This window comes from Microcaecilia unicolor, chromosome 1, assembly GCF_901765095.1.
Source record: "Microcaecilia unicolor chromosome 1, aMicUni1.1, whole genome shotgun sequence".
Taxonomy (NCBI): domain Eukaryota; kingdom Metazoa; phylum Chordata; class Amphibia; order Gymnophiona; family Siphonopidae; genus Microcaecilia; species Microcaecilia unicolor.
The window spans coordinates 293,924,261-293,947,751 of NC_044031.1; the positions used below are offsets into that span (position 1 = coordinate 293,924,261).

The 23,491-nt window shown below is 41.6% G+C and overlaps 1 protein-coding gene across 1 annotated transcript; it reads right to left on the reverse strand.

Annotated features, from left to right (window-relative positions):
* Positions 1-1,121: 1,121 nt before the first annotated feature.
* LOC115476208 (myelin protein zero-like protein 1) lies at positions 1,122-23,491 on the reverse strand. Its single transcript, XM_030212493.1, has 3 exons — positions 22,928-23,491; positions 5,811-5,840; positions 1,122-1,352 (listed from the first exon to the last, which is right to left on the reverse strand). Exons 1-3 carry the CDS (start codon positions 23,489-23,491, stop codon positions 1,122-1,124), a joined length of 825 nt encoding a protein of 274 aa, XP_030068353.1.

Sequence of the window (23,491 nt, forward strand, 5' to 3'; positions counted from 1 at the left end):
TCTATTCATGAAATCTAGACTGCCCAACTTGACATTTCGTCCTTTAGATTGTAAGCTCCTTTGAGCAGGGACTGTCCCTCTTTTATTAAACTGTACAGCGCTGCGTAACCCTAGTAGCGCTCTAGAAATGTTAAGTAGTAGTAGTAGTGCAATGGTACAGTCACAACCTGGGCTCATCCTCCATCTCCAAAGGAAACAGAATGGCAGTCACCATTTCCTTGACAAAAGAGGGAAAGGAAAGGATCACTGGAGGAGACTTTCTCCTTTCCTGTGGAGGGGAGGGGTTGTAGGTGATGCCATAGGATTCATCCTCCGAGAAGTACCATGGATCCTCCTCCGACTCTCATGAGCGTTCATCGGTGTCAGTTAAAAATTACTCATCGGAGGGCTGAGACCGAGCCTGCCTCAGCTATATGGTAAGCCATATTATAAAAAATCTTTAGCATCATATCTATGTTAGTTGAATGTTCTAATGCATGCTTATTAGGTGTATCATTAGTATTATGTTAACATTGTACTATATCTCTGGTATTTGAATTCTTGGTTATTTACCTGCTGTACACCACCTTTGGAGAATCGCTTCATAAAGGCGGTTAAGAAATCCCAATAAATAAAGTAGAGGAACGATGTCCCCGAGAAGAATGTCAAGGAGTCTTCTCCCGCCTCGACTCTGGCAAAACTTCCTCTACCAATGTCGACGGGGTTCCGGCTTGGGTGGCAGTCGACATTGGAGCTGCATGCAGGGCCAAGCACAGCCACAACAAGAAGCATGGTAGCCAACCAGCAATTCACGGAAAAAAGCCCGTATGCGCTCATCGAAGGCTGGCACTGGGAAAGACTGGGGTATTGGCTCAGAAACAGGTACAGAACTGCTGGTTTGAGACGAGAGGCTGGTCCTGGCTGCTTGAAGACCTCCGCATCGGCACCTCTTGTATGGAGGGGGGAGGGGGGAGCGATCCTCGATCCTCCTGGTGCCAGCGCTTCTTGGATGTTGAATTCCTCAGTGCCCCAGAGCTCCCAAGCAGACTGTGTCAAGGGGGATCAATGCCGATGCTTCTTGGCCTTCGACTGAAACCAGTCATCTGACATGGATGACACAGAATGCTCATGTCGGCTCAGTGTCAGATCTGATGTAGGTTAGTTCCAGGGCCCTGAACAGCAGTCAGCGTTGAGGCACATGGAGACCCACTCGAAGCACAACTGCTCCCAGTGTCCACAGGTCTAGCAGCCATATGTACTGATGCTCCCGATGCAACACCCAACATCGACACTGATGCCACAAACATCAAGGATTCGGACTGGTCTCCAAAAATCTGCTCCTGCTGAGCCTCTTTGTCCAACTGGGTCCTTTTCTTTATAAGAAGATACAGGACTATGGTCAGGCCCTAGGCACTGAAGACACCAAGAATGGAAGTTCATTAAATGAAGCGATGGTGCCACAAGATGGGCAAGGCAGCAGAGAAAAAAGAACTGGAGAACTTGGCCAAAATCAAGGCCTAAAAGCAGCCTGACACGGAAAACAAAGGAAACTTAAGAAGTGGGAAAAAGAGAAACTAAAACAATCAGAGAAAAGGAAAGAGGTAACCCGAACAAGGGAACAAAAAAACACTGAAAAAAGCTCTTTCAGACCAAGATGTGAATAGCAGCTAAACGCAACTACTCCTCACAGAGGTAAAAAAAAGAACTGCGGTAACCGCACTCTCGCAGTGGGCGGGAAGCACTCGCACGTGTGGCAGAACGTGTCTCGTACTCCATAAGCTCCAGACCGGGCAACGTGGGATTACATTACCCATGTGTAAGAATACATAGGCCTGCTTGTCTCGAAGAAAAAAAATTTTCTTTAGTGTGTGCTGATTTCAAAATTAAGGCATATTTAGCTCTGGTAAGCATGCGTTAGTGCATACTACAGCTTAGTAAAAGGACTCCATAGAGAGACAAGTAGGACAAGCCTTTTTTGCTGTCCTAAATGTATCTGGATAGCAATATAGGACTTAATATCTCCTTTCTCCATACAGTTAGGAGGAACACTCTCACTCCATCCTGGCACTATCAGGGTAGTACTGAGGTGGTCTGTAGAAATTTTCAGCAGCACTAGCTCTATGGATAGAGCCACTTAAGACCTCTATATGAATAGTAATTGCAGTTATCTGGATACATGTTTTTAATTAACAAGTCTGATAGGTTTATTAAAACCATTTCATATAAAACAATAACACATCAATAATAACAAATTAACAAAAGGAGTATAAATATAAACTAGCCAAGAATAAAAGGACCACTAGTGGAAGTTATACACAACTGCCGTAACTTCTTTCTACACATCCTTTTCTTCACTTCCACTCACTTTTCCCATCTCTCAGAAATGAATATCTTAGATTCAGCATGTTGGGGATTTATCTTCTTGAATCACTACAGGATGATGTCAGAACCAACCCTGCTATCTACGACAAGCCAATGACTTTATGGTCCTTCTTAAAGTTTAGCAGTATTTAACATTCCCAATAAGATAGCTAAAACTTGAAATAGAAAATTATAATTAGAATAAATTATACTTTTATAAGACTGCAAAAAACAAATAAAGATTATTATGGTGAAATTTCTAATAACACACTTAGGGATCCATTTACTAAGGTACACTAACAGATTTGCGCACTAAATAATAAGACGCCCATAAGAATATAATGGGCATCTTACCATTTAGTGCGTACTAAATCCATTAGCACACCTTAATAAAAGGAGCCCTTGGTGTCACTGGAAGAGTGACATAAATTAAATGAAAAAGTCAGTTAATCGAGTTTAGCTAGTTGCAGTTTTTCACTTTCAGAGGCACAAGTAGAAAAAGGAATAGAAATGAATAATTGGTATTGTCTTTCCATATGTTCATATGCTTCATTAGTGGGAATAAAGTAATCATTTCAAATGAAAACTATGTTTATGATATTTCTGTTTTAGTATGAGGGATAGTCAAAACATTTATAGGTAGGCACTTTTCTAGAGTACAAATTGATGTCTTTGTAGGTTAAACTTGATTGCTGAGCTACTTCATATAAGTACCAACCAAATTGTGCAATTGGAATATAAATACTCTTCTCAGTGAAACAAAAATAATGATGCCACAAGCATACTGAAAATCACTCTTCCTATTTTTGTTTGCTCTAGGTCTTTGATATGTGGATGAAGCTTGCCCTCATTGTCATTCTGTCTAATTTAATACCTAGATTAACTATCAAACAATAGGGTGCATTATTGAGCGACAATACGCACTAATGAGCAATAGTTTAAGCTAAGAGTCATGGATTTGATAAACCACCCTTTCTGTGGTACAACCAATGGTTTATATATATTATATGCAGATACTTTCTCTGTCTCTGGTGGGCTCACAACCTAGGCTTTTGTATCTAAGCTACTGACAACACTGGCCCCTGAAAAGAAAACAAAAACTAAACCGAATGTATGGGAAACTAAGCTAAATGAAAATTTGGGGCACAAACCTCTAATTTTTCCTTGCAATAAGCGAAGCCGTTCCTGCAGTAAGGGATTGCAACAATAAGCATAGTTTTGTATTTCCAAAACCATTTGAATAGTTTTCACTGAAACTCCCCCTAAAATCACAGGTCAGGAATCATGGGATACTGCTACACTCATCACTCACTCTGATCCTGAAAATTCAAACAACCTTCAAAAATTGTCTCTATCACCTATAGCAGCTAAGAAATATCTCTCTATATATTGAAAAGACGAGTCTAACCACAGTGGTCCATGCCATGACAACATCATGACTAGACTACTGTAATGCCCTTTATACTGGTCAAACCAAAGAGAGTCTGCATCTGCTCCAACTAATTCAGAATGCTGCATCACGACTGATGGAAGGCTGCAAGTGGCGTGACCACACCACACCCTTCCTGCAAAAGTTACACTGGCTATGAGTACCTTACAGGGCTAAACTTAAAACTCTATGTTTAATTTTCAAGGTCCTCAGACAAAATGGGCCATATTACTTAAAGAATAAGTTAGCCCTTTACACACCTTTAAGAACTCTAAGGTCCTCTCAAGGATCATCACTATCTGTACACTCATCAAAAGAAATTGTATGATGTGATACACACCAGCGAGCCTTCTCAAGAGTAGCCCCCACACTGTGGAATTTACTCCTAGACGGGCTTCCTCTACTTCAGGAAGCAGGTGAAAGCCTGTTTTTTTTCCCAAGCCTTTAATACATAACATGACTGACTATACACTCATTCTGCATCTGGACAAGCTTGTACACACACTGCTCTTGGTCCCTCATCTATATGGTACGCTGTATTGTAGAAATTCTTTAGCATCATTTCTATGTTAGTTGAATGTTCTAATGTGTGCTTATTAGGTGTTTTATTTGTATTATGGTAATATTGTATTACATCTCTGGTATTTGAATTCCAGTGATGTTAAATGTTGTCAGATTTGTGAGTTTTGTACCAAGTACAGCACTGCTGAGTCCGGTGAAGTGGACCCTTCTGCTTGGTGGCCGGGCAACCCCGGGCTTCACTTGCGATGACCGCCATTCCCCAGAGATTGAGCACCCAGGTGCAGGCGGCCAGGAGGACTTAAGAGACGAGGCTGGAAGAGGGGTGCCAAAGGAATCAGCCAGGCAGACTGCAGGCAAGAGAGAGGTCCAGGTACAGTCAGCGTCAAACAGGCAGGCAAAAGGCAAGAGAGAGGTCCAGGTACAGGCAGAGGACCAGTAGCCAAGAGATAGAGAGCGAATAGTAACACACACAAAAGAAGAGCTTACCAAAGTAGAAGCTGAAGCAAAGATGCAGAGGAGGGCTCCAGAGAAATAGTGTTGGCGTCTGATGTCATGAGGAACCAGCTGACTGGGAGAGCAGCCATAGGGCAGTGGAAACAAGGGGTCAGAAAGCCACCAATATGAGAGCCTCGGAGAAGATAGGGATGGACTAAGGCAGAGTGAGAGGGGAACCAGAAATCCCCCACGAAGGTGATCAATCCCAGCGGGGGAGAGAAATGGCTGCTGACCAATCCCAGCGGGGCAGATAGATGGGACCCAACCAGATCGCGTCAATCCCAGCGAGGCAGGACCAAACCAGCACACACAGGAGAGAAGCGTGTCGAGGGACTGAGGGCAGCGCGCGCCAAGCGTGGGCAATGGCGGGCGGGGAAGCACTGTGCCACCAGGAGCGTCGGCCAACTATGGCAGCGGAAAGTTCCGCGCCGCTAAAGGACATTGGCGCCAACTAGGTGAGGGGCACGACCTGTGTATATTTTTGATGTTTCACGGTAGTTCTATTATTTCGTTTCAATTTACTGTTTTCAAGTTTACCTCATTTATTTTATTTATATTTATTGTTGGTTATTTTACTATTGTTATGCTGTTAACAAAATTGTAAGTTTTATGTTAAACTGTACCTGCTGTATACCACCTTTGGTGAATCTCTTCATAAAGGCGGTTAATAAATCCCACCAAATAAAATAAAATGGGGGAAAATATTCAAAAATATGACCACCACATACAGATAAACAGATAATTAATTTGCTTATCTTTATGTCTTATATTCAGCAACTCAGATAATTTATTCATTTAAGGACTGCTGTCTTGCAGTTACCCTAAAACTATCAGGTTTAGAAGTTCAACATCACTGTTATTTTAATACGTTTTCTCCCTGCCCTTGGAATGTTCTTCCTAGTTTTAAACTAATGAATTTTGGCCAGATATTGAGTTGCCTGGCCATGATTTATCCATTAGTTGGCACAGATTATTTTGAAACAAGTACTTAGTGCCCCTGATGACATCCTAGGTGAATACTAACCTGATAATATAAAAGCTCACACCAGGAATTCTGAAAAAAAAAACAAGAAAAAAAGATGTTAAGAAAAATGTTCCACAGCACAAAAGTTTTATCTGTCAATGATTATAATGGTGACATCTGGGACTGCAGCCCACTACAAAAAGCACAATGTAACAAACAATATGATGAACTCAGTTAAACTGATAAAGCCATAGTTTTATCGGATTACCCTGACAAGAAAATCTAACAGCGCACCCAAGCCCAGTGTTAGCATTTGTGCAAGATTACACTGCAGGGGAAGAAGAAAATACATTGTCCCTTGGTCTGCACCAGCATGTGAAACCCAGATATCAGTCATCACTAGAGAACTGCACAGGAACAGGAACAGCAGGAAACCCGCGAGTACCGCAGGAATCCAGCGGGGATCCCTTCCAGGTCTGCGGGGATTCTGTGGAGATGGACTCGGGTCCTGTGGGGTTCCCGAGGAATGGTAAAACAAATCAAGCGGGGCGGAATGATAAAACAAACCAAGCTTTGCTTTCCCTCCCCACACATACCTCAGATCACCCTGGTGGTCAAGTAGCAGCTTGCTTCAGGGCAGGAAAGATCCCCACTCTTTCCTCCCCACTGCCACTGACCCTCTTGCTGCAGCTGCTTTTTTAAAATGGCTGCTGAGACTTCAAGTGGTGGCCTCACGAGACTTCAGAGGAAGTCTTGCGAGGCCGCAGCTTGAAGTCTCGGCAGCCACTTTAAACAAGTGGTGGCGGCAACAGGATCAGCGACAGTGGTCAGGAAAGAGTGGGGATCTTTCCTGCCCCAAAGCAAGCTACTAATTCACCAGGGTGACGAGGTATGTGTGGGGAGAGCACCCGGGGAGGAGAGCTGGATGGATGATGTTGTGTGTGGGTGGGAGGGAGGGAGTTGAAGTGAATTAGGTCAATCTCTGTTTACCCTTCATCATGCAGCAGTGATCGCCGTACATGCAAAAGCAAACAAACCTATAAGCTGCTGCATCCACGTTGTCGTTCTTTATTGTTGGTAGTAGCATTTTTACTTAATCTCACTTACATTTTCAAACATGCCAGCTTGTGCAGCATACAGATGTACACAGAGGAAGTATAATAATGGAATAACTTTTCATAGGTAGAGTAGTAATTTGCTATAAATCGTAATCAGTGTGTCATTTGGAGGGGCTGGTTATAGGGACACCCTAGCACTGTTATATTTGTGCAGAGATTTTTTTTTCTCCTGGTAAAGGGCCACTAAAACAGACATCATGTTATGAGAATCAGGTGCTCAACATTCAGAGTTTCTATCCCTCTATTTATTTACTTATGACATTTAGGGGTATGTTTACTAAGGTGCATTAGCGAGTTTGATTTGTGCTAGCCATTCTCAGGGCACAGACCGTAGAAGTCTGCCCAGCACTCTTCTTATACTAAAAGTTCTGAAGCTAACGTCGAAGCTCCTTAAAATTTAAACTGTAGCCCATCCATATCTATTCAGTCATGACCAGGGAATAGACCGTAGAAGCCTGACCAGTTTGCCCAGCACTGGTTTTGCTTTCCAATTACCAGTGTTGCCACCCAATCTTCCCTAAGATTCCTCGGATCTATTCCTTATAAACAGGATTCCTTTGTGTTTATCCCACGCATGTTTGAATTCTATTACCATTTTAATATCTACCACCTCCCGCGGGAGGGCATTGCACATATCCACCACCCTTTCCATGAAAAAAATACTTCCTGACATTACTCCTGAGTCTGCCCCCCTATAACTTCAATTCAAGTCCTCTATTTCCTGTCTCCGGAAAAAGGTTTGTTTGTGGATTAATGCCTTTCAAATATTTAAATGTCTGTATCATGTCACCCCTGTTTCACCTTTCCCCCAAGGTATACAAGTTCAGGTCGGCAAGTCTTTCCTCGTACAATTTGCAACACAAATCCCGTACCATTTTTGTAATTTTTCATTGCACCGCTTCCAGTCTTTTTACATCTTTAGCAAGATACAGCCTCCAAAACGGAACACAATACTCCAAGTGGGGCCTCAAGAACGACTTATAGAGAGGCATCAACACCTCCTTTCTTCTGCCGGTTATACCACTCTCTATGCAGCCTAGCATCCTTCTGGCCACAGCCATCACCTTGTCACATATGTTTCTTCATCTTCAAATCCACAGACACCAGCACCCCAATGTCTCTCTCTCTCCTGAGACAAGCTTACTAATCTCTCCCCTCCTATTCAGTATCTCTCTTTTGGGAACCTGCACCCCAAGTGCATCACTCTGCACATCTTGGAATTAAATTTTAAATCTATCTTTATACCAGTATTACTAAATATTACTCTTACTCTAAATTTTATTTACAACAATTTTTTATAAAATCATTTTTTTTGGTGCTCCGTATATGTGAATTGCCGAACCACCATGCGTATTTCTCTGAAACTTCAACTTCCAACATCATAGCACCAGTTCCCTGCCTCCCTAACTATTCAAATTATCCCAATGTTCATTCTAATTTCATTCTTTTTTTCGTTCCCAATATCTTTTTATAGCAATCAATGAAATTCCATTAGTATATATTCTCTGTTACAACACTTATCTTTTCGCAGGAATCTGGTGCTTGGGTGCCAGTGATTATTGTTGATCGTGTCCCTTATCGTCCGTGCTGTGTAAAGATCCTGTCTAATCCCCTCGCTTTGTTCCCAATGCAGGACTGAGTTTCGCTATTACAGCGTCTTCAGGAGAACTGCAATAAATTTTGTTATAAAGCATATAATGAGCTCTTGCAAGTCTTTTAAAGATAATACAATTGATATTACATCTACTAATTCAAAACATAACTATATCGCTAGTGCTCAGCTCTTCCCAGTGGAGGTTCAAATAATCCAACTCCACCTTTCAAAACGCTGACACATGCTCCTTGACATTTTATTTAAAGATTTACCAGTAGCATTACTCATTCCCTGATTGGATCAGATTGTTGTCCATCTTTTCCTGTTAACCAATCCAGCTCTTTATTTAAACCACTAGAGAAAAAGGTCCGTTTCTGTTAGAAATGAAACGGGCGCTAGCAAGGTAATCTGATTTTTGCCATGAATGTTTTTAATGGAAGATTTTTTAGATATTTCCTGTGATGTTAATGAATAATTTCCCAGATTGTTTTATGACTAATCTGATGCATGACAATGAGATGTGTTTTTTGTTATGTATTTCTATTGTTTTCATTCTTTGTGTTTGTGAGTGAGTTGTATGTATTGGTTTTTGTAACAGGGAAAGAGTATGCAGATTTTTGTACATTTTTACATACTTTGTGACAGTTAGAGAGAGAGAGAGAGCGAAAGAGTGATCAATGTTTTTTCATCTTACATATTTCCTGTCACACTTGTCTGTAAAGTACTGTCCGTCAACTCTCAGTCTCAATGGAGTTGCTGCAATGTGTGGTACTGTAGATGAGTGGCACAGTCCAATTGTGTGGTTCGCAGCACTGTGCTTGCTATCTGTGTGTCCGCTTATGTGAAACCAATGAAAGGGGCATTATGAAAGTGAATCTGTGATTGACCTGTATGTAAGTATGTGTGTGTGTGAGTGTGTATGAACATAGAGAGCGTGTATCCATCTATCCATGTGCTGTATCAGTGTGTATGTGTGAGTCATAGTGTCTGAAGGAAGGGATCCTCAGGAGCTTAGCCTAGAATGGGTGGCAGTGCTGGTGGTTGGGAGGCGGGGCTAGTGCTGGGCAGACTTATACGGTCTGTGCTGGGGCTGGGAGGCGGGACTAGTGCAGGGCAGACTTATACGGTCTGTGCCAGAGCTGGTGGTGGGAGGCAGGACTGGTAGTTGGGAGGCGAGGATAGTGCTGGGCAGACTTATACAGTCTGTGCCAGAGCTGGTGGTGGGAGGCGGGGTTGGTGGTTGGGAGGCGGGGATAGGGCTGGCCAGACTTATACGGTCTGTGCCCTGAAGAGGACAGTACAAATAAAAAAGTAGCACATATGAATTTATCTTCTTGGGCAGACTGGATGGACCGTGCAGGTCTTTTTCTGCCGTCATCTACTATGTTACTATGTTTGTGTGTGAGTTTGTTTTAGACAGATTGATACTGTGTGTGTGCCATAGAGACATATAGCAAGTGTGTGTGACAGTGTGTATGTGAGATACAGAGTGAGATTCGGTGTGTGTGTGTGACAGTGAGTGTGTGAGATACATTGATAGTCTGATTGTGATTGAGAGCAGTGAGACTGTGTGAGATGGAGAGTGTCTCTGACAGATCCAGTGTGTGTGTGTCACATAAATAATGTGTGTGTGTGTGACAGTGAGTGACTGTGAGAGACAGTGAGAGTGATTGAGAATGATTGAGTGTGGCCATCCATCCCTATCCTGCATTCTCCGTTTGCCCTGTCCAAGACACTTTTTTGTTTTGGTTTTTAAATTCTTCCCCTGTATCCCCTTCAAACTGTTTTTTTTTTTTTCTGGAAAGCATAACTGTTCAACGCTGTTCCTAAGAGTGCATCCATTCATGTCCTGCAGTAGTCTTCTATCCCCTTGCCTTTTTTTTGTTCTTTTTGATAAACTTAGTCAGGCACAGTGACAGTGAGAGAGTATGTGCATCCATCCATGTCCTGCAGTATTCTTCTATCCCCTGCCCTCCCTTTTATTTTTGTGTACCTGGTCAGCGCTGGTGCCCAGAGTACTTAGGTTGCGCCAATAGTGTGTTTCACATTTGACAGTTGAAACACTGCTCACCAGGTTACTGTATTCTGCGCTGTATTCGCCATTTTGAATTTTGGCGGCTTCTGCTTCAGTGAAGAGTGGTGAGTGAGCGAGTAGCACGTTAGTGTGCACGTCACCACAACATCAAGGGCAGCCACACGTCCTTGATAGAACGTTAGGCACGGCTGTTCATGTTCAGGCCCCCTCTCTATGGTTTGTGCGGGCGGCGGCCGGGACTCAGCTGCTGCTGCTTTTCGGTTTCAATCCATTTGCGCCTCGGCCTTGAGATGCGTCGCGATCATTTCCTTTGCAACACGGTGATGTATGGGGGTGCAGAACTGCTGAACTGGGAGGGGATGGAGATGGTGGTGCGAACTCGTAGCGCCCGTGCTTGAGACATGTCGCGGTTTCCCAGACAACATGGAGATGTCACCGGAAGGCTTCAGACATTACGAACCAGGCTTCAACTTCCTGGCAGTCAGCTTCAGAATGTTGGAGGTGCAAAACATTATATAGGATTAGGTATTACAATTCCCCATTCGTATAGAAAGCGCAGTTCTTTTTGAACAAGCAAAGTTGAGACATCTCCTCCCCATTCTAAATGTATTTGTTATAAAACAACATACTTCAAGTCCATATCTGGGTGTTTGCAGGTTACCCAATGGTCCACTGAAGGCACATCTCGTTTTACTGTCCTCAGATTACCGATGTGTTCGGTTATTCGCTGTTTCACCTTTCTTTTAGTTTGGCCGATGTACCACTTTGGGCAGGGCATTGTATTGCATAAATCACTTGAGCTGAATTGCAATCAGTCAATGAACGTAATTGGAATAATCTGCCAGTTTTAGGGTTTGTAACTGTTTGAGTGATAATAGCATGTCTGCAATATACACAGTTGTGACAACAAGTGTGCCCCCCCCTTATTTTGGCCATAATTTTCCACTCGAAATATAGAGAGCATTTATCCCATATTTTTTGATCTTGTATAAGCCACTTGAGTTTTTCTTTGAAGCAGGGGCATAGTGATAATATGGACCAATGACGATTAATAATCTGCCTAATATTATCATGTGTGAAGTAGGGGAATATACATTGTGTTATATTATCTTTGCCTCTGGTCGATGGTTTATCCCATAATAACCATTGTCTTTGGACATTGCTTGCCCTCTTATATGCTCTTCGGATTACTCCAAGTGGGTAGAATCCTGTAGACAGAACTGAATCTGAAGCAAACATGATTGAAGATAGTGGTCTAAATACTGGGACAGAGATTCAAATAAAGAATTTACACTAGATACTATTGGTCACCCTGGTGGTTGCTATAACGATTTATGTATCTTCGGGATGAAATAAATACAAATATACCCCAACAGGGAGCTATGAGAGTTATTGAGTTTTAAGTCCAAGATCTGGCTATAGCAATGGATAGAAAAGTTCTCTTAAATCAAATAGCTATTTTAGGTTTGGGAAAGATTTCTATTTACAAACTATGTGTGTGGCTATGAGACCAACTGTAGCCCCAATAATAGCATGTTTGTATATGTCCGATTTTGAAAATAGATATATTTACCCACCAATGTTCCATCAAAATATACGAGTGTGGAGACGTTTTATTGATTATGTCCTTTTAATATGGGATGGTTCTATAGAAGATCTAAAAGTATTTTTACAGCACCTTAACCATTCTGATACAACATTTTCAGCACATATAGAAGATATATTTTCTAGATTTACATATTACATAAGAACAACATAATTTTGTAACATCAGTGTTTAGAAAATCAATGGACACAAACACAATTTTGCATTATAAGAATTACCATCCGAAGAAGTTGAAGGATGGAGTACCGATTGGGCAGTTTTTAACAGTCAAACGGCTGTGCAGCACAGATTATATTTTTAACCAACAGGCATCTAAGATAACTAAGTTCAAACAAAGAGCTTACCCCACTGGAGTAATCTGAAGAGCATATAAGAGGGCAAGCAATGTCCAAAGACAATGGTTATTATGAGATAAACCATCGACCAGAGGCAAAGATAATATAACACAATGTATACTCCCCTACTCCACACATGGTAATAGTATTAGGCAGATTATTAATCGTCATTGGTCCATATTATCACTATACCCCTGCTTCAAAGAAAAACTCAAGTGGCTTATACAAGATCAAACAATATGGAAGAAATGCTCTCTATATTTCGAGTGGATAATTATGGCCAAAATAAGGAGGGGCACACTTGTTGTCACAACTGTGTATATTGCAGACATGCTATTATCACTCAAACAGTTACAAACCCTAAAACTGGCATATTATTCCAATTACGTTCATTGACTGATTGCAATTCAGCTCAAGTGATTTATGCAATACAATGCCCTGCCCAAAGTGGTACATCGGCCAAACTAAAGGGTAAAACAGCGGACAGCCAAACACCTCGATAATCTGAGGACAGTAAAACGAGATGTGCCTTTTGTGGACCATTGGGTAACCTGCAAACAACCAGATATGGACTTGAGGCATGTTGTTTTATAACAAATACATTTAGAATGGGGAGATGTCTCAACTTTGGTTGTTCAAAAAGAACAGCGCTTTCTATATGAATGGGGAATGTAATACCTAATGGTTTAAATAAAGAGCTGGATTGGTTGACGGGAAAAGATGAACAACAAGCTGATCCAATCAGGGAATGAGTAATGCTACCGGTAAATCTTTAAATAAAATGTCAAGGAGTATGCGTCAGCATTTTGAAGGGTGGAGTTGGATTATTTGAACCTCCACCGGGAAGAGCTGAGCACTAGCGATATAGTTATGTTTTGAATTAGTAGATGTAATATCAATTGTAGTATCTTTAAAAGACTTTCAAGAGCTCATTATATGATTTATAATGATTTATTGCAGTGTGTTCTCCTGAAGATGCTGTAATAGCGAAACACAGTCCTGCGTTGGGAACAAAGCGAGGGGACAGGATCTTTACACAGCACGGATGATAAGGGACATGATCAACAATAATCACTGGCACCCAAGCACCGGATTCCTGCAAAAAGATAAGTGTTATAACAGAGAATATATACTAATGGAATTTCATTGACTGTTATAAAAAGACATTGAGAACAAAAAAAAAAAGAATGAAATTACAACGAACACTGGGATAATATGAGTAATTAGGGAGGTAGGGAACTGGTGCTATGATGTTGGAAGTTGAAGTGCCAGAGAAATGATACACATGGTGGTTCAGCATTTCACATATACTGAGCACCAAAAAAATTATTTTATAAAAAATTGTATATAAAATTGAGTAACATTTAGTAATACTGGTGTAAAGAAACATAGAGTCAAATTAAAAATACACCAGATACGTTTTTTGACCCATAAAGATAATTAGAGAAATTAAATTTTTAACTGTCAGACCCCCGACCATTCTTCTAACGTCTGGCAATCCCTTCTCATTGTTTCTACTCCCTCCAGGTTATCCACTCTATTGGCTATCTTTGTGTCATCCACAAAAAGGCAAACCTTTCCTTTTAACCCTTCAGCAATATCTCCCACAAAGATATTAAACAGGATCAGCCCCAGCACTGACCCCTGAGGAACTCCACTGCTCACCTTCCTTTCCTCCAAGCGGATTCCATTTACCACCACCCTCTACCACCTGTTGGTCAACCATGTTCCTATCCAGTTCAGCCCTTTTGGTCCTAAGTTCAGCCCTTTTAGCTTATTCACGAGTCTTCTATGGGGGATTGTATCAAAGGATTTGCTGAAATCCAAGTAGATTACATCTAGCGCACGTCCTTCATCCAGTTCTTTGGTCATCCAGTCAAATAAGTCATTAAGATTTGTTTGGCAGGATTTTCCTTTGGTAAAGCCATGATGCCTCGGTCCCATTGGCTTCTAGAAAGTTAACTATCCTTTCTTTCAGCAGCGACTCTATTATTTTTCCTACTACCGATGTGAGACTTACTGGTCTGTAGTTTCACACTTCTTCCCTGTCTTCACTATTGTGAAGAGGGAGCACATCCACTCGTCTCCAATCTAGTGGAACCTCTCCCGTCTCTAAAGATCTATTAAATAAATTTTTAAGAGGTCCCGCCAGGACCTCTCTGAGATCCCTTATCCTGGGATGTATCCCCATAGGTTTGTCCACCTTCACATTCACAAACTGTTTATAAACTCTTTCTTACATAAACGACGCAGTATCCACTCCATTCCCAGATGTTTCCTCGGCAGCCGAATGCAGTCCTTCTCCAGGGTTTTCCTCCATGAACACTGAAGTAATTGTTTAGCATGTTCGCTTTATCCTCATCATTCTCCACATATCTACTCTCATTATCTTTCAGTATCGCAATTCCATTCCTATCTTTTCTCCTTTCTCCAATATATCTGAAAAAGGTATTGTCACCTCTATATCTTTACCCATTTTTTCTTCCACTTTCACTAGCCATATTTCCCTCTCCGTTTCTTTGAGTTCAATCTGATAATCTTTTCCATAATCCTCTCGTTGCATTCTTTTCTATTTCTTGAACAAAGCCACTTTTGATCTTATTTTTTCAGCTACTTATTTGGAGAACCATATAGGCTTCCTGTTTCTCTTGTTTGGGTTTACTTTCCTTGCATAAAGATCAGTTGCCATATTTATAGCAGCCTTTAGCTTTGATCACTGATTTTCCACTTCTCTTATGCCTTCCCATGCCAACAGCTCCTTCTTCAGGTATTCCGTTTTATCAAAATCAGTACGTCTGAAATCCAGTACTTTGAGTTCTGTGCGTCTGCACTCCACCTTTGCAGTTATATCAAACCATACGGTGTGGTGACCACTATTACATAGGTGGGCACCCACCCAGATATTGGAAACACTTCCTCCAATCGTGTGCACTACATCCAGCATCAACCCTTATCTCGTGGGTTCAATCACCATTTATCTGAACAAGGTACTTTGACAGGCATCCACAATCTCCCTACTTCTTTCCGATTCTGCAGATGGGACGTTCCAATTCACATAGGGACAAGTTAAGATCTCCCAACAGTAGCACCTCCCCTTTCATACCAATCTCTTGAATATCTTCTATTAGATCCTTGTCTAGCTTCTCCATTTGTGCCGGACGTCTGTAGATAACACCCGTGTGGATGGAGGTTCCATTTTCTCTTTCTAGGACGATCCATAAAGCTTCTTCCTTTTCCCAGGTTCCCCGCATTTCAGCAGCTCTGATATTGTCTGTCACCTACAGTGCCACTCCCTCCACCTCTTCGGCCCTCTCTATCCTTCCTAAAAAGATTATAGCCTGGTATGAACACATCCCATTCATGGGAATCATTGAACCACGTCTCTGTAATAGCAACAATATCCAAGTTTTCTTCAAACATCAGGGCTTGCAAGTCTTGAACCTTTTTACTTAGACTATGAACATTTGTGCTCATTGTTTTCCTTGGGCTTAGTGAGTTTAGGTGTTTTTCTATATTTAGTTGACTGTTCCCTCTGCAATCATGTTTATTCTGGGGGTGACTTTCTGAATTCTCGTTTCCTTTTGTCACCCCCCACTCTCTAGTTTAAATGCCTAGAAACATACTGTCTGAATTTCTCCCAAAGGATCCTGTTTCCTGTCACAGAAAGATGTAGCCCATCATTACAGTACATCCTGTTATTTTTCCACGTATTACCCCATACTCCTATGTGTATCAAAAACCTTCTTCTTTACACCAAGACTCAAGTCACTTATTGAATTCCACTGGTTTGCGTAATCTTTCCTCTCCCTTCCCCCATGTAGGAATCACTTCGGAAAAAGTCACAGTCTGAACCAAAGATTTCAGTCCCTCCCTAAGCTTCTGGAATTCTCTCTGTGATGTAAACTTGCTATTGTTGGCCAGGTCATTTGTCCATCCCCAGGTGAATTACATCAGTATTTGAAGCCTTGCTGTCTTCTCTTATTACTTTCAGTATTTGGTTAGTACATATGGTAGCTGAAGATCCTGGAAGGCATTTCACTAGGTTGGAACCTTCGAACTGTGTTCCTAAGTTAATGCCTCTGATAATGGAGTCTCTGAGCAGCAAGAATTGTCTGCTTTTCACCAATCTGTTATTGGTTGGGGGGTGTTTCTTGGGTTGTGTTACTTTCATTGCATCTGGTTCCACCACAGTAATTCTTTTTTCAGAATCATAATGATGCAACACAGCAAAAGAAATTGACAGATCTTAGTCTACCAGAGCCTACTGTGACCCATCTATTCCTCTGTTGTTTCACTCTCTTTGGTAGTAAATTGGTTGGGAATTGAATAATCTTGGATGCTTCTTTAATTGTAGCTAATTCCTTCTTGAGTTTGTTGATCTCATCTTTCAAAGCTGATACCTGGAGACAGATAGGACATGATCTAAGGTTCCAGATAGTTTGCCTTAGGATTAAAGCAGAACATGTATTGCACTGAATAACATTCATGTTGATGTAAATCACAATAGTGAAAAGGTGAACTATGACAGAGGATAACAAAGAGTAGGATTGACCAATTATGGTGTAATGAAGATACTAGTCCCTTGATTGCCCTATATAAAGGGATTTCACCTAGGGGTGAGTAGGACTATAGAGTCAGACCCTCTGCAAGTGAAAAGAGAGGTCTATTTTTTTTTTTTTTATAGATTAGAAACAGGATGCTGGGCGCTTTCAGACTTGGTTTGATTGTAAACTGATGTTACGTGTGTCTTAATATCTTCCTGATAATCTGCTGACTTTGCCTTCTATTCTTAAGTACATAAGTATTGCCATACTGGGAAAGACCAAAGGTCCATCAAGCCCAGCATTGCTCAGACAACTCACAAGGTAAACTTAAGTTTTGTTTTTTTTTCTTTTACCACACAGCTGTATACAATTGCTCCTCTTCCAGAGGTATGCAGTCTATGAGTCACCAGATGCTAGATAACCAAATTGATTAAGTCTCTGGCACTGAGTTTCAAAACACAATTCTAATAAACACACCTTTAAGACAAAAAACAGATTCACCAGTCACCAAATTCTGTGTAACCAAATTGATTAGCTTAAATCACTTGGCGCAGGTTCAAAACATAGTTCTAATGAGAGCACCTTTAAGACAATTCCAGCATAAAAATATTAAATCACTGGCACAGAAGTTCAAAACACAGTTCAATAAAAGAACCTTTAAAACAGTACCAGCATAAAAATATGAAATCATAATGCAACAACAATTTTAAATTATAGGTAATAGGATGAAGATAGATTAGAAATTTTTAAAGGTCAGACCCTCTGCAAGGGAAAAGACAGATCTATTTTTTAATAGGATAGAATAGGAAGCAAAGTCAGCAGATTATCAGGAAGATATTAAGACACAACAGTTTACAATCAAACCATGTCTGAAACTGCGCAGCATAGCTCAGACAGCTCACAAGCTCAAAATTAAATAGCATGAAATAAAAACTGAGTATCACTAAAACAGCTTCAAAAGTATTACTGATAGAAACAGCACAAATAAAGGCTGTGTTTTGTGCTCATTTTTCTACACTGTTCTGTACAAGCCGCCTTGGACAAAGACAAATTAAAAATAATAAATCTAAATCCAAATGCAGTAATGCATGGCCAAATTTCAGTGTGGATATCCTGTTTACTGATGGGTTCATCTTAACTGTTGTTGTAATCTACCTTGGGAAGCCTGGAGTTATAAAGATTAGCTGAGCAGATAAATCTTCCAAACTTGTGATCTGATAATCTGTGTTTCCTAACTGACTGCTTAGTGGCTATTTCTAATTGATATCTGTAATCTATGTAACAGATTTTAAAACTGCTTATTGGCTATTTGTATTTGATAGTTGATAATCTGAGAACTGGATTTAACAAGTGCTTTAAAATCGGTATTAGTTCCTTTTTTTCGGTTTCCATAGTGTGTGGAGCCCCTCCCCTTCCCCACCTGCGTTTTGTTGTAAGTCATTTGTAAAGCAGAGGTATGGCTTCTCTCCACAAGGTTTTGTCTCTGCACAGAAGCTGGAAGGATCTGGGAGCTCACAGATAAGACTTTAGATTGTAAGCTCTCTTGAGCAGGGACTGTCCTTCCCCATGTTTTAACTTGTACAGCGCTGCATAACCCTTGTAGCGCTATAGAAATGCTAAGTAGTAGTAGTAGTACTATTTTCTGATTACCCCTACCTTAAAGCTGTGGCTCTGGGCATTTCAATGCTGTTCTAGAGATAGGTTACAGTACAGTAAACACATTCCACAGGTCTTAAGACTGACACCTCCTAAATAGCTTTCCCAAATATACTATGTATCACAAATTAACTCCACCCTAATTACAACCCCATCATAGTACACCTGTTCATACCCATTTCAACCAATCAGAATGACTTTTATTCTCTGTAATAATTGTGGTGCTTTAGTTTCAAGGCCAAGCATCTGGAGACTTAAAGCTTGTCCTATCTGTCTCCAGCTCGCTAGTTTAAAACAGGAGCTCAGCAAAGAAAAGCAGGAATTGAATGCACTTAAAGCAACTTCTAGGACTGGACAAAATCATACTGCACAGAATCATACCAAATTCTCACCAATGCCTCAAAGGATAAAACCACCTAAGAATAGATGGTTCACAGTAGGCTCAGGCAGGCTTCGTTATGTGACACAGAAGCATCCGCCCTCACAAGTGTTGCCCCTACAGAATTCTTTTGCTCCATTACAGCACTGTGATGTTCCTGAAAATAGAATTGAGGCGGAAGAAAAAGAAAAAGCAATGAAGGTGGAACAAAAAGATATGAAGGTACCCAAAGAGAAACGACACCCCCAAATCACTAAAATTGAAACACATACTAGGAAATGTAGATGGAAAGCGATGACCACAAATGCTCGCAGTCTAAGTAATAAAGTTCATGACCTTCAAACCCTGATGTTGGAGGCAGACTTAGACATAGTTGCAGTCACGGAGACATGGCTCAATGGTTCCCATGAATGGGATGCAAATATACCAGGCTATAATCTTTTTAGGAAGGATAGAGATGTTCGTAAAGGAGGAGGAGTAGCTCTGTATGTGAGAAATATCACAGCAACTGAAATGACAGGGAACTGGGGAAAGGAAGAAGCGATATGGATCACCTTAAAAAGAGAGGATAGAACCTCTGTCCACGTAGCTGTTGTCTATAGACCCCCAACACAATTGGAGAACTAGATAAAGATCTGATTGCAAATATTCAAAAGTTGGGGAAGAAGAGAGAGGTACTGTTGCTGGGAGATTTCAATCTGCCGGATGTAGATTGGAAGGTTCCCTCTGCGGAATCAGAAAGAAGTAGAGAGATCGTGGAAGCTTTTCAAAGTGTTCTGCTCAGACAAATGGTGACGGAACCCACGAGGGAGGGAGCGACGCTGGATCTGGTACTCACAAATGGGGATAGTGTGTCAAATGTCCGAGTAGGTGCTCACCTGGGCAGCAGTGACCATCAAAAAACGGTTTGGTTTGTTATGACGGCTGAAGAGGAGGGTGGCCACTCAAAACTCAAAGTCCTGGATTTCAAGCATGCTGACTTTAGTAAAATGGGGGAATACCTGAGGAAGGAGCTGATGGGCTGGGAGGACATAAGATAAGTGGAAGGGCAGTGGTCCAGGCTGAAAGATACTATAAATAGGGCCACAAACCTTTATGTAAGGAGAGTAAATAAAAGCAAGAGAAAAAGGAAACCGATATGGTTCTCCAAGCAAGTGGCTGAGAAAATAAAGGCTAAAGAGTTGGCGTTCATGAAATACAGAAAAACTCAAGAAGAGGAACACGGAGAGCAATACCGGATGAAACTGAAGGAAGCCAAGAGAGAGATACATCTGGCGCAAGCGGAAGAACAAATGGCTAGAAAGGTAAGGGGTGACAAAAATTTCTTCAGGTATATTAGTGAAAGGAAAATGACTAAAAGGGAATTGTGAGACTGAAAGATGCTGCGAACTGCTATGTAGATAACGATGAAGAAAAGGCAAATTTGCTACATAGATACTTTTGTTCTGTTTTCACAGAAGAAAATCTTAGAGAAGGACCATGATGGACTGGCAAAAGTACATACGAGAGTGGAGTGGATATAGCACCATTCACGGAAGAGAGTGTACATGAACAACTAGGCAACCTAAAGGTGGACAAAGCCATGGAACCGGACAGGATCCACCCCAGGATATTGAGGGAACTCGAGGTTCTGGCGGGTCCTCTAAAAGATTGAATAAATCCTTGGAGACGGGAGAGGTTCCGTGCGATTGGAGAACGGCAGAGGTGGTCCCTCTTCACAAAAGTGGTGATAGGGAAGAAGCTGGAAACTACAGGCCGGTAAGCCTCACTTTGGTTATTGGAAAAGTAATGGAAGCAATGCTGAAGGACAGGATACTGAATTTCCTGGAAGCCAATAAGTTGCAAGATCCGAAACAACATGGTTTTACCAAAGGGAAATCGTGTCAAACGAATGTCATTGAATTCTTTGACTGGGTGACTGGAGAATTGAAGGACGTGTTATAGACGTAATATACTTAGATTTCAGCAAAGCTTTTGACACGGATCCCCACAGGAGGCTCTTGAATAAACTGGACAGGCTCAAGATAGGACCTGAAGTGGTTAACTGGGTTAGGAACTAGTTGACGGACAGAAGCTAGAGGGTGGTGGTTAATGGAATTCGCTCGAAGGAAAGGTGAGTAGTGGAGTGCCTCAGGAATCAGTGCTGGGGCCGATTCTGTTCAATATATTTGTGAGCGACATTGCCGAAGGGTTAGAAGGTAAAGTTTGCCTTTTTGAGGACGATGCTAAGATTTGCAACAGAGTGGACACCAGGGAGGGAGTGGAAAACATGAAAAAGGATCTGCGGAAGCTAGAAGAATGGTCTAAGGTTTGGCAATTAAAATTCAATGCAAAGAAATGCAAAGTGATGCACTTAGGGAGTAGAAATTCAAGGGAGACATGTGTTAGGCAGGGAGAGTCTGATAGGTTTGGACGGGGAGAGGGATCTTGGGGTGATAGTATCTGAGGATCTGAAGGCGATGAAACAGTGTGACAAGGCGATGGCCGTAGCGAGAAGGTTGCTACGCTGTATAGAGAGGTGTGACCAGCAGAAGAAAAGAGGTATTAATGCCCCTATATAAGTCGTTAGTGAGGCCCCACCTGGAGTATTGTGTTCAGTTTTGGAGGCCATACCTTGCTAAGGATGTAAAAAGAATTGAAGCGGTGCAAAGAAAAGCTACAAGAATGGTATGGGATTTGCGTTACAAGACATATGAGAGACTTGCTGACCTGAACATGTACACCCTGGAGGAAAGGAGAAACAGGGGTGATATGATACAGACGTTAAAATATTTGAAAGGTATTAATCCACAAACAAACATTTTCTGTTGATGGGAAGGCAGTAGAACTAGAGGACATGATATGAGATTGAAGGGGGGCAGACTCAAGAAAAATGTCAGGAAGTATTTTTTTCACGGAGAGAGTGGTAGATACTTGGAATGCCCTCCTGCGGGAGGTGGTGGAGATGAAAACGGAAGCAGAATTCAAGCATGCGTGGTTTAAACATAAAGGAATCCTGTTCAGAAGGAATGGTTCCTCAGAAGCTTAGCGGAGATTGGGTGGTGGGGCTGGTGTTTGGGAGGCGGGGCAAGACTTCTACGGTCCGTGCCCTGAAAATGGCAGATACAAATCAAGGTAAGGTATACACAAGAAGTAGCACATATGAGTTTATCTCGTTGGGCAGACTAGATGGACCGTGCAGGTCTTTTTTCCTGCCATCATCTACTATGTTACTATGGAAGTAAAATTAATATCTTTCATTGGGACACATGGGATCACATCTTCACCTCATCTCTTTTGTATAAATGAATTATTCTGTTTTGAGCATGTTTCAGGGACAAGTGGTTTTCATAAGTCAAAATAATAAAAATAAATATTTGATACAGATCTGTTTCTTGGGGGGGGGGGGGGGCAAAATGAGTGCAGTGCAGCAGGGGGGCTGGGATGGAGGCGATTACTTGTGGCGGGGAGGGGTGGGGCCATATTAGATTCCCACAGGGAGTTATATCTCTGTACAAATCTCTAGTCATCACTGCCTCATTAGTTTTTCAGGCAACTTGCTCCATTCAAGCAAGGATGCTTGCCTTACAAGTCTGATGCCTGGGTGTAATTGCCCTCATCTGGTGGCATCAGGTGAACCTGCCATTTCCTAATGAGCATTTGTCTTTTTAACTCTGCCCTATTTCTTTATGTACCCTACAAATGCAACAAAATTTAACGCCATATAAACGGAATAAAGCAAACAGAGAAGAAAAATAATGCAATTAACATCGGTAAATCGATTCTTTGAAGTAGTTAGACAATGCGTTCTATCAATTCAAACGATGAAATAATCCGTGGGTGAGAATCCCTCGCAATGGGGAGACGAGGAAAAAGGAGAAGACTGAAGATGCAGTAGTCCCCAACCAAAAACAAACAGCCTGACAGCTTACGATGAACAGAAGAGAACAGACTGCCAAGGAGTGGGAAAAAGCCACAGGTACCACACAATGTAAACAAGACGCTGCTCCAGTTAATGTCACATTTCCAGTTAATGTCACATTTCCAGTTAATGTCACATCTTCTTTCGGAATAACTTTGAGTTGTATCTCCCCTATAACAGTAGCATCAATATCTGGAGGATTCTTGACGTCACACAAGTAGGTACCGTTGTCTTGAAACTGCATATTTGCCACGTAAATAGATGCATCGTTCTCGTGGAGGTCTCCAGCCCATGAGACTCTATCCTTGAAGGGATCGACGTTCCGATTGTAATCTTTCCAAGCAACATAATAGAAGAACGAGACAGAACGTCCTCCATCGTCGGGCTTAAAGACCCAGGTGACCGCTGTGGTATCGCTCACGGCCACTGTTGACTTGAAGGTGCAGAAAAGCTTTATCTCTATCCCATTCCAGGCTGTGATCTCCCGTGGTGTGTACACCTCAATTGCCTTCACTATGAATACAAAGTTAAGCTGCAGCAGCCAAGATACAGCATAAAGTCTCACGGTCCTCAT